At 39.9% G+C, this 15,499-nt stretch overlaps 1 protein-coding gene across 1 annotated transcript in view; it reads left to right on the forward strand.

The window, feature by feature from the left end:
* Window positions 1–15,280, forward strand: part of LOC134177701 (serine/threonine-protein kinase 10-like) — a 28,732-nt gene extending 13,452 nt beyond the window's left edge. Inside the window, exons 9-19 of the mRNA XM_062644484.1 lie at window positions 2,038–2,620; window positions 3,831–3,976; window positions 7,885–8,008; window positions 8,219–8,347; window positions 8,501–8,644; window positions 8,923–9,052; window positions 10,581–10,705; window positions 10,832–11,032; window positions 12,331–12,456; window positions 12,697–12,810; window positions 15,043–15,280. Coding sequence (XP_062500468.1) covers window positions 2,038–2,620; window positions 3,831–3,976; window positions 7,885–8,008; window positions 8,219–8,347; window positions 8,501–8,644; window positions 8,923–9,052; window positions 10,581–10,705; window positions 10,832–11,032; window positions 12,331–12,456; window positions 12,697–12,810; window positions 15,043–15,147 — 1,927 coding nt within the window. The 3' untranslated portion in view covers window positions 15,148–15,280. The remainder of the gene's footprint in view (window positions 1–2,037; window positions 2,621–3,830; window positions 3,977–7,884; window positions 8,009–8,218; window positions 8,348–8,500; window positions 8,645–8,922; window positions 9,053–10,580; window positions 10,706–10,831; window positions 11,033–12,330; window positions 12,457–12,696; window positions 12,811–15,042) is intronic.
* The last annotated feature ends 219 nt before the right edge of the window (window positions 15,281–15,499 follow it).

Here is a 15,499-nt window from a genome sequence, read left to right on the forward strand (position 1 = left end):
TAGATCTGTCTTTAGAACCCAGTTGGGATGGGATTCAATAAGCAAATTGATATGGTGGAGCAGGAGCTCTGATCCTCCCTCAACTGCTACTCTATATTGAAGAGGAGAGAAATAAGCAGCAAAAGATTCTTTCTTTTGAAGGCACAGAACCTTGGCAGTAAGTCACCTAATACATTTCCCAACAGCAATTGGCCATACATCTCCATTTGATTTAAGGAGAGCAATCAGACGTGAAGCTGAAAGTAGTTATGCAACACTCCGAGGGATGTCTTTTTGTGCAATTAGATTACAGACAGCAAAAAGATTTCCAGTGGTAGTAGATCTGCTTGCCAAGGTCTAAAGGGCCAGATCCAGAACACTTTGGAAGCTAGAGAGAGAGAGAGAGAGAGAGAGAGAGAGAGAGAGAGAGAGAGAGAGAGAGGAGAGGGAGAGGGAGAGGGAGAGGGAGAGGGAGGGAGAGGGAGAGGGAGAGAGAGAGAGAGAGAGCTGAAGGTGGTATCTTTGCTTGGGCACTCTCGGAGATCAATGAGTCACTGTCAATCGCATTTTTTTGCTGTCTCCCAATTGGTAAGTTGGATCTTTACCGAATGGTAACATAGCATGCGAAATTGGTAATTACTAGTTATCGTATGGGCACGTTGAGGATATCCTTGTTATTCCTTGAAGGGAGTGGCAGCTAAAAGCAAGACTTCGCCTCGGTAATTATTGAGGCAATTATCTGCCAGTCACCGAGTTGGTTTGAATTGCTGTTCATTTTGAGCTGTGAGTATGTAAATCTTACTTCTTACTTGTTTGTCAGTAACCATTCTGTAACTAATAAAATGGAGTCCAGGTGAGTTGGCATTTAGTAGCTCATATCAAATCATCTGCATATTATTGAAACCAGCTGTGTTGTGCTGTTGATCATAGCAACGGTAGGGTATACGTGTTTCTATTGACGGCAGTAGGGTATCAGCGTACAAATGATTTGTACCCGCTATATCGACCAATCAGGGCTGTCAAAGCCCACGTGACATAATACAATAGGAATTAATGTAGGGCAATGTGAGGTTCCTTGACTAGTGTAAGATAAATTAGTCTCGCCTGGCCAGATTCTCTTTTTGTCACAGGTGACTATATAATTTCTGTTTGTGCAACAGTTTGCACCAAGTGTGATATGGCGTTAGATAGATACGCAAACTACATAAAATGTCAGCTAAAACTCTTAACTTAAACTCTAACTTAAGTTAGGTTATTATGTTTGTATATGATATTTTATTTTAGAACAGTGGAGGGGGTGGCAGAGGGGCAACTGCCCCTTCAATATTCGGCTTGGAGGGGCATTTTTCTCTATCACTGGTATGCGTATACTTGCATACTTGCTTATCTATGCGAATCTCCTCATTGTGCTTGCTCCATCGTTGTGACCCAGTCTGGATTGCTTCATGTCTATTCTAAAGAAGCAGAAATTGTTGCACTCATTTTTTGGTACTTCTGATTACTCCACAGAAAACAGGGATGTCGAGGAAGCAGAGACAGCAAGCTATAATGCCGATGTGGACACTCCAGCTGCTGAAGACGCTGTAATCATAGTCAATCTAACCCAATTGATTGCAGTGAAACTTGCTGCAGTGGCAGCATGGATGGAAACCTTATCAGCCAAAAGAGAAGGCCATTTTTTCAGGATTTTTGAGAAATGACCGTAAATTTTTGTAATCTCATGATATCAGGTGACTGTCTCAACAAAAACTATTGCCTCTAATCTGAATGTGCTTCCGCTGCCCCAGTATTTTTGTTCATTTTAAGTCTATAAACATAAAATTACATGCAAAACATTTGTTGATCAGACTTTTGCATCCATTTTAAGACTATAGTTTATTATGAATATAATTTAATGTTCAAACTATGAATTGTAATAAAAATGTGTATTCTGTTTCATACCGAGATGGTACAGTACCCAAAGGCATACACACTAACAACAAAATTATACCAAATTTAAGGATCTTAATAAGGCAATCAAAGCAAGATCAATGTGTTTTGATTGAATGTACTTGTCAGGTCTCCACAACTGAATGATTTCATAGAGAAGTGTTTAAAAAAAGACCCAACTGCTCGACCCACAGCTGAAGAGATGTTACAACATCCATTTATACAAGATTATGATGACAGGAAACCATTGTTAGGCCTTTATAGAGAAGTAACAGCTGAAGTTGTAACAACAGTTGAAGATTTACCAGATGACAATGACTCTGTACTGGATTCAACTTCAGCAATGCAAACACCTATACCAATGACACCATCAGCTTCTACATCAACTTCAACATTTCCTGAAGCAAGCGTAACAAGTTTGGAATTTGTAGAGAGTTCCGGGGTTACTCAGTCGTACTTGACTCACATGGATGGTGCACCACTACCAAATGGGAACTCTGCAAGCCATCCAGAGAATGCCTTTCATGATAATGAACATGTAGAAAGTAGGAGAAGGACCGGATCAGAGGATAGCGGGCAGACTTCAGCTGATTGCCATGTTGAGGCTCAACCAGTTTCTGAAGCAGCAAAAAAGAGAAAGAAAAAAATATCAACTAGTGGTGTTCTTTCAGCTGCAAATGCTGTACCATTGGTAACAACAGGATCAAGAAAGGTAATTCTTTTTCATTGATTATAACTTGATTAGAGTGTGAAGAGGACAAAACAGAGTGTGTTGTGTTGGTGGTTTACAGAATACAGTGAATAGCTTGAATTAGTTAGTTTCATACTTTTTCTAATAAATTACCCTTTGTAAAGGAAGCTTATAATAATGACGATATATGCTAAATGAAGTGCGTTCTCAAAGAATGATGATTGGATTATGATACCATACTCTACAGAGTGACTTATTTGCATGTTGGATGTGAGAACATTTGTTCTGTTTTTATGTTCAGTCTCATATTGGCACTTGTTTTGCTTTATTTGAAAGGAAAGTAGTTGTCTATTCAATCATTGACACTTGGTTGGTGAGAAGGATTGATGCGGGTGATATCACTATTTCACTGCACACATAGTGATCTTTCCTGGTATCTGGAGTTACAAGCAGTTTTACTAGGTTCAAATAGCACTTCCTAGATACACCTTGCTGTGTAGAACTGTGAATCATTTTTGCAAGACATGTTGGTGAGTGAGCATTTACTAATGACATGTATCATAAGATCAGCAAGGTGGGAGGACAACCAGTTTCACCTCACCAAGATGTATATTTGGTTGATGTCTAATATTGAAGAGTCATGGTAGGGCTGACAGTATCTTATCTCATTGTACATTGGTATGCATGGTTTAGACTATTGGATCGGAGTGGTTTTTGGTGGTAGCATAACAGGAGGACTCCGTAAGCCTACATTGTTACTGTGTGAATTTCTCACCAGTCAGGTGTCAGACATAACCCCAACAGAAGGATCTGGGTGGCATTGATTAGGAAGTTTGAACTGAAAGGGATTGGAGTTAGGAGTGACAGCTGATTTGAAAAAATTGATGAGCAAGTAGATGTACCTGTGCTCATATGTTTGAGGTTGAACTGTAATGTGTAGCATATTTCTTTAGCATAATTGGTTTTTTGTTGCATGTTGCTTTTACATGCCTGCCTGAGTGTCTTTTCACCACTAGCGCTGTTTACAACATCTAGATCACATGGCTATTTCAGCCAATTGTAAGCTTAGACAACTGTAACTGAGATAGTTGGATGGCATTGTATGCTCAAGAAATGGCTGGTAGAAGTTGTTTGAACAGAAACTGAAAATTAGAATTTTGTTGTTCTATTTCAAAGAGTATAGAGAGTAAAACCTTGTAAGCAAACTGAAGTTTTGTCATGAATTGTATAGACTGATGATCAAGTTCAATATAAGACTCTAACACGTATGAGAACTTTTGAAGTGGACGGCCAGACAGTGACAACAAAGACAGTGAAAGTTATTGATGCCAGCCAAGGAGAGACATACCTTAGTGCCAAGCAAGCACAGGTTGTGAGGTGAGCATCTATACATTTTGCTTTTACTGACATACAGGAATGAGTGGGTGGTACAGTTAATATAGTAGTATTTGCTGGAGTTGTAAAAAAGAGTCAGTCTTATTAGGCTAACAGTTCTTTGTCTTGAATATGTGATAATGACATTGGATGTAAACGCTATCAGCAGCTATGTAATTGTAGATGAAACTTCAAATAATTGACCTTTTTAATTGCCAAACTACTGTAACCTTTGTGAGGATGACGACTAAATCATCATGTAGCCTAAACTGTAGTATCAACCAAATTGATTTTTATTTAAGAGGACTAGTTACCACTTAAAATCTGGAAGTTGGCTGGTTGACCAAAATCGTTGTGCAGAAAGTTTGACATCTAGACAGCTAGTTTGAGAAGTACTATCTGACCTGCCCGCAACAATGTATGTGCATGTTGGTGGGACTGGCTGCTGGTCACAATATTGTCCGTGGCACAATGGTAGTATCTGTCTTTCCAGGAGTCAAAAAGGGAAGAATGGTTATGCAAGACTAAAACAAAATTGCTGTACCTCTTAATCAAATATTCAAGCAACTGATTTTGTTGAAAGCATCTTGAACTGTTGATATGTCGCTGACATGAGAGTTTTTCTGACTAGAGAGTGCAAGACAAACCAGCACTTAGTCTCACTCTTTGGGCATCTCTTGGAGGGGGAAGGGTCTGGTGGGGTTCTTTTGAAGTTGCTGTGTTATTGCCTGACTATTCAGCGGTCAACTAAAAGACTGGATCAGTTAGTCATTCAGTTCAATGTTATCTTACTTTTCTTCTTTGCAGTGAAAATGTAATGTAAGCCAATTATCGTCACTGATGGAGAGAGCTACTTGATTGTGTCTTTCTGCGTCTTCACATTTAGATGCATCTAGTCTTTGCAGTGAAATGAGTGTACAGCATGGCACTCTGTGAGTCATCATGTTTAAAACTGAAATTTGCCAACATCCGAGCTTCTGCGTTCACACTGGCTGCCTTAGAAGACATACAAGTTTCATGAAACAGCAAAGAGACAGCAACCGGCTACTCTCCGGAGACAAGAATTGAAATAGGATTATAATGCGTGGCAAACTGATCCAGTCTTTCGTTGACTGTTTCAAAAGAGCACTGTCCAGATGTTTTGCGCACTGGTGCCTCGGATACCGGATTGAAAACTGTAGACACGAAACCAAAATCTTGAAATCAGAGAAACTTAGCACAACAACACTAGTAGGATGTGATACCCTACTACAAACTCTACGTTCTTACCACACGGAATTTTTGAACTCGTAACATAACGTGAGTTTAGGTCGCGTGCAAGCAGCGATCGCCAGAGACATCTTATTTTACTATTCCTGCAACTGGAAACGTGTGAAAATGCCATTCAGAAAGTAAGTGTTCACAACGGTGTTTGTTCATGCACTTCAGAGTACATTCAGGACAGAAACTGTGGAATATTGTTTTCCGCAGTGGCACGCGAGTGGAAGCAGAACTGCAAGGGCCGTGACAATGTTTCTACGCAGAAGATGTGCAGCTGAAGAGAATGCTTCCTCATTGACTGTAGTTCAATCTTCACACGTTCATAGCGCATAGGCAACAATCATGGCAGACGTAAACCATGTGATGACTACATCTAGTACTAGCTAGAGTACTGGTACAATTTGCATATTTACACATTCAGATTCTGTATAGTGAACGACCTAGCAAAACACACAGCACAGTATTTCTTGACTCAGCCTCATGTTCCCGTCTATCTCGTGCACTAGAAGGGCGTGTCTTTGAGCATGCGCGTAATCTGAACATTGCTTTTCTTTAATGTTAACGGTCTGGTGCCAACACAGGAACTTCAAAGGAACCTCACCAGATCTTTTCCTGTCGGACCACAATGGAAAGGGTGAGATTGCTGCTACATAAGACTGGCCAATACTCATCTGACAGAGCAAACATGTTTTGGAAGGAATGCATACTTAGGCTTCAATGCCTTGTATTCCAAATCTTAACATTCAAGATTTTGCTGCTTATTTGATGCCAAATGGAGTTTAAATAGAACATATAATTTTATGCATATACAGCTGTGACCAAAAGTTGTCGGACACATGTCATGTTTTATGTAAATTGGTCATATTTGGTTAGAATTGCAGTTGTAGTTCAATAATAAATTTAACATAACAGTTATAATTTGAGATAACAATATTTTTATTATAAATATCAATTATGCCAAAAAACTAACAAAACAGGGTCATTAAATATATGGAGTAACATGTAACATAGGGATAGACATCATTTGAGATAAGAATAACAGCAACAAATTAGCAATATCACAGTAATAATTGCTAGTATTTTGTACACAGTTCCTTGGCACGGATCAGAGCTGATATCCTTGTCGGCATGCTGTTCACCAGGTTCTGGCACCTCTCAGGAGCTATCCTATGCCACTCGTCTTGAAGTACAGCCTTCAGCTGGGCCTTGCTGGTCGGCTGGTGACGTCGGACAGCTATTTTCAGGTCGCCCCACAGGTTTTCAATTGGGTTCATGTCTGGTGATTGTGGCGGCCAGTCCATCACCCGAACATTGTTGGTCTGGAACCATCGTCTTGTTGAGACTGAGGTGTGGCGTGGAGCATTATTCTGCTGGAATGTGTAGTTCTGGCCATTCCGGAACATCTCACGAGCTGCAGGTAACATTGTGTCATGGAGGATAGCCCGATACTTCTCAGAGTTTATTGTTCTGTCACAAACAGTCAGCCTTCCAACTCCAGAACTTGACATGCACCCCCAGACCATAACAGATCTCGAGCCATGCTTCACTGTGGGAACGATGCAGTCTTTTCCACTCTTCTCCGGGCCTTCTTTGTACCCTGACATTCCCTGGATTTGCGAACAACTGGAAACTGGATTCATCAGACCATAACACACAGTTCCACTGTCTTTGAGTCCATTTTTGTGCCTACGAGCCCAAGCCAGCCTCTTCCTCTTCTGGTCAGGTTTGATGAGTGGCTTCTTTCGGGCCTTGCATGACCTCAGACCATGGTCTAGCAACCTTCTGCAAGTTGTCCTGATGGAAGCAGTCACTGCACCACCATTTGTCCATTCTTGGTGCAATTTTACTGCTGTTTTCTTCCTGTCTCGCAAGCTCATCTTGCACAGGTTCCTGTTGTCTCGAGCGATGGTGACTCGTGGCCGTCCAGTTGCGGCGCCTGTCCCTCACATTACCGGTTTGACGGAGTTTCTGGAGCAAGGCTGCAACGCCAGCAGGGGATTTATGAATGCTGCGAGCAATCTGGCGGCAGCTTCTCAGACTCTCCTCATGCAGCACCTGGATCCTGATCCTCTCCGCCTCGGTGTAGTTCCGTGTCTTGGCCATCGTGAGCTTGGTATGAGTCAAATTGCTCAGAAACTTCTGCTAGACTTATAGCTACACTTGTGCAATAAAATTGTGGTTTTAATATAGTTTTATAGGCTATTCTCTAAATCGCAACAAACACACTGTAATGGAATACGTAGCTATTGGTCAAATAATTGCTATACCAGGTTAAAGTAATTTTGTCATCCCTAAATCTGCTTAAATATTGGTGTAATATACTCTCTTTGAGTAAACAGTTCATAATGTTTAGTGCAAGTCCTGTTGAGAACCATATTTGTCATGTTAACTATATTTTTTAAGGTGTCCGACAACTTTTGGCCACAGCTGTATTAGTTAACTGCTCTTGTGGTAATATTCTAAACTGGTAGTGTTTCAGGCAGATTTACAGGTGAATCAGTCAATTTAACTGATATTTTACATATTCTATCTTTGTTATTGTCTTTGTAGAGCTGTGGTGTATTGACAGTGCTTTCAGTTATGACTTTTGTAGCTGTGATATTGTGTATAGCCTGATCATACAGTAGTTAATATGTTGGTTTACATCATAGACGGCAAGAACTACGTGAGATGAAGCTGTTACAACGAGAAGAACAGAAAGAAACACAAGATTTAATGAGGAAAGTGAAACAAGAACGTGATGCAATGGATAAGCAGTTTGATCAAGAAGAGCAGGTGTGTTTGTTTGCTTGTTTGTGTGTTTGAGTTTGTTTGTGTGTGTGTGTGTGTGTGTGTGTGTGTGTGTGTGTGTGTGTGTGTGTGTGAGTGTGAGTGCACGCGTGTACGTGTGTACATGAGTGCATACATGCATGCACATACACGTACATATATGCCTTGTAGCTGGAGTGATTTCTTTTCTTTACCACAATTTGTATACATTGTTAGGACCTTCGTAGAAAAGCAGAGACAGACCAGGAGAATCTTAGTCGTCAGCAGAAGAGAGAAGTGGAGAAACTGGAACAGCAGCAACAGCAGGAAGAAAAGAAGCTTGCTAAGAAACTCAAAGATGACCAGGTATAAGGAGGGTGTTTGTGATGTCATGCACACATTGCTTTTGTTTGTTTATGTGATGCATTTGTTGGCTACCCAGGCAGTTTTTAGTAACCCTGCTTTTGTATGCATGTCTACTTTGCATGGGTTGTGATTAAATGGTCATTTCTAATTTAGGTGAAGAAGCTGAAGAAATTCAAGGACAGCTTGAAGCAGGAAGAGAAGCAGCTAAAAGCGGAAGTTGACAAACTTCCTAAAGCAGGACGAAAAGAGACTCTACTGAGACGAATGGAAGAACTGAAAATAACTCAACAAGACAGGGTAAGGCAATGAAACACACTGCATTGTTATTGAAATAGAGGATGGTACACACACACACACACACACACACACACACACACACACACACACACACACACACACACACACACACACACACACACACACACACACACACACACACGCTAGTGCGTGTGGTGTACTGGCACGCACATGTACAGATTGCATCTGTATCTGTAGTCAACAGTATGTACAGTTGTAGCAGGAACAGTTTTTGCCTACGTATTCAATATGAATAGTGATGTATTTAAAATTGTTAGGAAAGAGATTTTCATGCAAGTCTTCAGGAAGAGTTTGAACAGCATACTCTGAAACTTCACCAAGGCCACAAACAAGCTGTCAAAGCCATGGAAGAGGAATTTCTATCGGCAAAGCAGGACATGATTCGAGGTGAGCAAGCTACAGTGTTTGTCTTTACAATAAACAGTATGTAGAAAACACAAACGTGTTATCTTGCAGTGAAGTTTCTGATTTGTTTTGCTGATTAATAGTGATAGACTTTAGTTGTCAGAAACCATTAGTATGTCAAATTAAGTAAAGACCAGTGCAAGTTTCTAAGTCCTGTGGTTGGTACATGCACGATGTACAAAGGCTTCCTTGTAATTAAAACAAGCTGGTAATGATTGATCAATGAAAAATATGTAATTACGACACTTAATAGCCATTTCAAACAGTGGTTTGAGCTACAGTACTGAAATTGGAATTTCAAGAAAATATCTACTTGTGACGTGCTGAGGAATGTATAGAATCATTTGAATGGACTTGAGTACTGCAAAGTAGGCAAGTGGACGTGACATCTTCTATATTGACTGTTTTTGTATGCTTCTTGCCAGGCATTTCTAGATGGGTTTCTTCTTTGTCATTAGTCTTCCATTTGTTGTCAGTAGCCATCTACCATGATGCAAGACTGACATGGTTTTTCAATTTAATGAATTTTGACTGCCTTCTATAGCATATGATTGCTGTCTGGTTGACATATACTATCTTGCTGCATATTATTGAGCATCTGTGGAATAACTACCCACTTTGGATTGCGATGTACGTTGAATGGTAAATTGTAGTCTTCATTAGTAATAGCCACCTATAGACTGTAAATGTGAACAGCTTCCAGAACATTGCTGAGTATTTATAGCTGAATTTTTGGCTGTGGCTGTTTGACAAATTTCTAAAAGAAATACATTCCTTTGTTTTTTTTCTGAGGGATAGCAAGCTGTGGTTTAATACTGCAAGTTTATGTTTGTTATTAAATAAGTTCTAATTTTTTGCCATGTGTATTTTGCAACTGTTTTTATGAGGCAAGAAGGACTTTTATTAATATGTTCTCAGGCTTTAATTTCTAAATTAAGGTTTCAAATGTACCATATTTCTGCACATTTGCTGCATGCCGGTATAAGCGGGGATTACCAGGAACTTGATTGTCGGACTCTGGTAACGATACTGGTATGCCAATATAGCACGAGGGAGTGCCGGTAATGGTGAGGGAGCAACTAGACATGCCCAGTAATTCTGCACACGGCGAGCTTCACCAAAGCCCAGCCCAGCTAGAAGAGAAAAGTCGAACAGCCAGAAGGTATCGAGAATGGATCTTCGCAGTGTGGCAGAAGATCATACACATTTGAAAAGCTAGTGGTACTACGCAAGTACGATGAGCTCGGTGGAAACAAAACGAAAGTCACCAGGGAATGTGGAGTGTCTCGTCAGTGCGTACAGGATTAGGTTTGAACAATTCTGGAACGACATACTCGATGACAGATATTACAAACGTTCTTTGTACCAGTAGTCAAGTTTTGGGGTGTATAGTTGTGATGCATTAGTCTCTTTTCTTCAATTTTGTCAATTCTACCTTCCTCGTAACGATCTAAACCTACTCTCATTTTCAAGGGCAATGCTGATTATGTGTTCTTTATGTTGTGTGTAGGCGGTGAGAATGAGTTGTGGGAGCTGGAGCAACAGCAGCTACATGAAAAGCATCAACTTTTGAAGCACCAGCTAAAGGAAGCTTTTCTGATGCACAGACATCAAATGCATTGTCGACATGAAAAGGTTATCCATTTGTTTTATTGCTGAATATTATTGCCATCTACATGTTTATGGGTTTAGTCTCTGTGTGCTTGCTATCATGTTTCTTGTGTGATGTAGTTCATAACTCTTTTTTTGTTTTGTCTGTAGGAAATTGAACAGCATCAGAAACGAAGTCAGCAAAATGAGGAAGAACTGGTAAGAAAACAAGCACTGGAAAAGAAGCAGCTGCCAAAGCAATGGAAGAGTGACTCAAGAAGTAGAGTGAACGAATACCGAAAAGGGCTCAGACACCAATCATCTTCAGGAAGACCAAGAGACAAAGAAGAAGAAAGGGATAAGCTAAAGCAGGTGTGTGTTTACATGGTTGCTGCATCTGTTGCCTTCATATAACAACGTGTAAGGCTTTGTCAGCTTGTCTGTTTATGTCTCTGTCTGTCCATCTATCTGTCTGTCTGTTTGTCAAACACATTTATTTCTTATAAGCAAATACCGTATTCGCCCGTAATAACACCCATACTAAATAATGCCCATACCCGTATATGGTCTTCCTTGCTAACCAGAAATCAGAGTTACTCGTGTGAGTACTAAACACGCACACAGGTAATTTCAATGCTTTATTTCTCCGTTACAGTAAATGTCTGCAGTCAACGGTTGCAAAGGGTTGTGTCATGAAGTGACTGCTTTATGTGAGAGATAGTTGATTTGGTGAGAGTTCTCCTTTAAAACAACTACAAGTTACATGAACTCTGTCATAGCTAGTGTTACTTCTACTAAATTGTCCGATACCCATCTTGTTTACAATAGTAATTCCAATGCATTTCTGTAACATTTTTTGCAGCCATTCTGTCAGTCAGTCTGTCTGTTTGTGACTATGTATACGTATATGTATGTATTCTCATATGTGTACTGATGTGTGTCAGGCCTATAGGAAGCATCTCAAAAATGGTCTGGCCTAGCGTGCGCTAAGAGGGTGTGGTTCACAGGTACCAGTCTTCCAGTATACCCATATCAAGTTTTTACTTTTGTTTGCCAACAAATATTGTAATGCAAACTATCTGATTCAGACAATCTCCATTGACAAAACGTCCAAATCGTCTCAGCCTATGTGCACTGTTGACAAACACGTTTGCAACATCAACAACATTCAACTTCTCAGTTTACCAGTAAGACAACTGTCAAACAATTGCGTCTGCTATGATCACCTGATTTAAGCGAAATGTGATGCTGCTAGCTTAATTAATATTAATAATAGGGAGGTAGCAACAGTAACGTGGCTATGCAGTGACTTTCCACTCCACACTTTCAAAGCAGCGAAAATAGAAAATTATATCTATATATTAGTTATTTAATTACCTATACCTTCAACCTTAAGTTTTAGCCATTCATCAACAGGTGGAAGTACAAAATTTGAAATATGGTCCGGCCAAAACCGGAATGTTTTCTATGGCCCTGTGTGTGTGTGTGTGTGTGTGTGTGTGTGTGTGTGTGTGTGTGTGTGTGTGTGTGTGTGTGTGTGTGTGTGTGTGTGTGTGTGTGTGTGTGTGTGTGTGTGTGTGTGTGTGTGTGTGTGTGTGTGTGTGTGTGTGTGTTTATTGTAGGATGTGTTTTGTGATATCTTAGCGCAGATTTTTAATGGTATTATTTAGTTTGAGGCTCAAGAAACAAGACGACAGAAGGGTGAACAGTTGAAGATGGAAATGAGACATGAGATGGAGTTGCAGGAGCTCAAAACAGCATCTCAAGCAGCACTTGATGAACTGAAGTCTCTCCAGGTAAACGTGTTATAGCTTACAAAGAAAGATAGCGTATTGGCACTATTTTTTGTCAAAAGAGGAACGTGAAGTTTCATTTCTATTGCTTTTGGAATGTATTACTAAAGCACAGTAATTTAGTTGCAGTGTAGATGGATTAGACAAACTGTTTTATTTACAGTGGAGGAAGTTGGATTATTTTTATGATATGCTTTAGTTTAGTTTATAATGTTCATTCTTGTAAGTTGTCTGTTTTTCAAGGTTGAGAAGAAGCAGCTACTTATTCAGCAAGAAACAGACAAGTTGAGAGAAAGGGAAGAGGCATTTGCGAAAGAATTGCAGAACTGGAAGACCCAGCTGACAGACAGAAAGAAGGTACGAAAGTGCAATAAAGGCAAAATTGTTTGTGTATGTTTTGTGCATTCTCTGCGTCATGATTGTGTTTAGTACATCAAATTGATCAATCTGTTTGGTCTCAGTGACATGTAGGCAATTCTAGGATGTAGTATTTACGTGAAATCCTTGTACATCTGAACTGCAGGGCTTTCTCTAGAGCACAGAATGCTTGAGCATCATACCAAAGCAAAAATACTGTATTTTAGGTCATGCAGTACTCGTGCATAAGGCTTACATACACATTAGGAGTTTCACTGGAAATTTTCACGCACGTGTGGCAGCTCGAGTGCAACATGTGAAATCGGTGGTGCATAAATGGTTTGTCACATTGGTCAAATTTTATTTGAATATTTTAGTGACTATGGTAACTAAATTTTTCAAATGGTAATTATTAAGCACAATATAATTGTTAGTTGCTAGTGACCACTTCAAGCACTACTAGTAACTAGTAGCTGAGATAAGTAACTTGAACACTGGTAAGGCAGCGTGAGAGACTTCATGCATGAAGAGGGACAAAATGCTTTTCAAAAGGAATGAAATCTCAGTGGCTATGTTGTATTGTGCCACGTTAGCACTAACTTGACAGGAAATTGATACACAGCACACACCACATCAGTCTGGGGCACAAATCCTATAAAATGTTGTATCAAGCAATACATTCAAAGGATCGAACAGTTTGCAGCATCATTGGAACCGAGGCCTATGTAAATTTGCGGTTACTCATGTAAGAAGACACAGTTACAGTATTTTAGTGCAAATGAAGGAAGGAGGAGTCTCACGTAGCCAGAACCCTTTCTCGTCGTCTGGCTACGTGAGACTAGAAGGCAGGCACTATACATGCCTAGTCTAATGTACCTAGACCAGAGACCGTATTATACAGCACCCACATGCGTATGTGTATATCAAATCATGACGTCCTGTGGACCCCACAGCTAGTCCCTATTAATGCACCAATTTCATACTGCTTGTTGCTACTGTATCTCCTCTACTCAAAACGAGAGTGCTGCAGATTTTGCAAAATATAGGTAGTAAGATGAGAAGTTCGGATCCAGATATAAAGAATCTGCCAGGAAGGACGTCATTGCTCTGCGGGATTATTTGTTTTATGTATTGATTACCAGCATTTCTCACAAGGCGGAGCTGGCTGATAAAATTGCTTCCTGGCTAGTAATTTTTTCCTTTACTTCAAATGGCTAACGGAGCAAAATTGACCTTCTTCTACCTTACGTATTTGATTGCATGGGGTTTGACTCACCACTTTGACATCCTTTCAAAGTTTCTGTTATCTACCTGAACTCTACTTTGCCACAATTATTAGAGGTTTCTGATCCTGTATATTCATACATATTTACTATATATATTAGAATCTGAAACCACTCATAAGTAGACCATTGCACCTACCCTCCTTACCTGTGACATCCATGGGAGTAACAAGAGAACTTGCACATCTAACATTGTGTTGTCTTGAACGAAAAAATGGAACAAGCTCCAGCATGACCATGTCTTGGATCCGGTGTCGAATTTCCTTTGCTTTGCTGAAGCATCCATCGTCATGTCTACGTGGCAACAGATCGAAACAATTGCATCCTCTTAGCTTTGGCTGAGAGTCGCATGCTTCCCTGAACAGTGACTTGATGACATTGATTTATCCAGATACTTTTATTGATACCGTTACAGTATCAGTAGTAGTTACAGTAGCAGTAGTGGATCTTACATACATAGGTGTTTAGCATAGTACTGCAGAGTGGAATGTAAGGCAAATTTTTTGATCTGACACTGCTCTAGCAAAAGAGGTGACATTTTAAATTGTAGGCATTCATTCTTATTTGATTTCAGTCCTTTGTTGCATCTTATTCATTACTATATTTATTTGCTATCAAAATATAGACTGTTACAGTATTACAGTATTGTCATGTATGCACTCACGCAGCTGGGATCATCAACTCTATAATTAGATTTTGCCTGATGCTTCAGTCAGTTGTCTAGATGTTTGGGTCACTGATTGATTCCCTACCATGCAATAACTATTACGCCTTGACAAAATTTGTGGTCAGCCAATGACCAATGACCGACCGTTATATTCCACTCTGGTGCTGTAATAGTAGTTTTATTGTCAAATATACCATGTGTCATCATAGTAGTAGAAACTACATTAATACCCTTAATTGTCTTGGAGTGTGTCGACATCATGCTTTTCTCTTCTCCATGTAGAAACTTGAAGATGATTTCTCTCTTCAACGTCAGCAGCAAGAGAAATTTTACAGCGGCGACAACCTCGGTATTCCACACAAATCAGCAGCAGATGGAGAAATGTGACCCTAGTGTAGGTTAGCAGTTTTATTGAGACGTCTACAGTCTGCACCTGATGGGGGATTGAAGCTAGCACATCCTGTGTGTATGTGTATGTCTATACTTTATATCTTTAGGCATTAGACAACTTTTTATTTCACGTCATTGCAATTTGGTTAAAGAAATCATGTGTCGTGATTGTTCCATTAATTAAATGTGCACATGCCCAATGTACCTTACCATTCTTTGCTGTACAAGCAGCTGCTGCTTGGCAACTTACACGAACAAACAGAATTATACTTTTTAGTATGTCCCTCAATCTGCACAATGGCTTCATATCAATCAAAAGAATTTCTATGTGCAAACCCAAAATCAGGGG

Source organism: Corticium candelabrum, chromosome 1, assembly GCF_963422355.1.
Source record: "Corticium candelabrum chromosome 1, ooCorCand1.1, whole genome shotgun sequence".
NCBI classification, from domain to species: Eukaryota; Metazoa; Porifera; class Homoscleromorpha; order Homosclerophorida; family Plakinidae; genus Corticium; species Corticium candelabrum.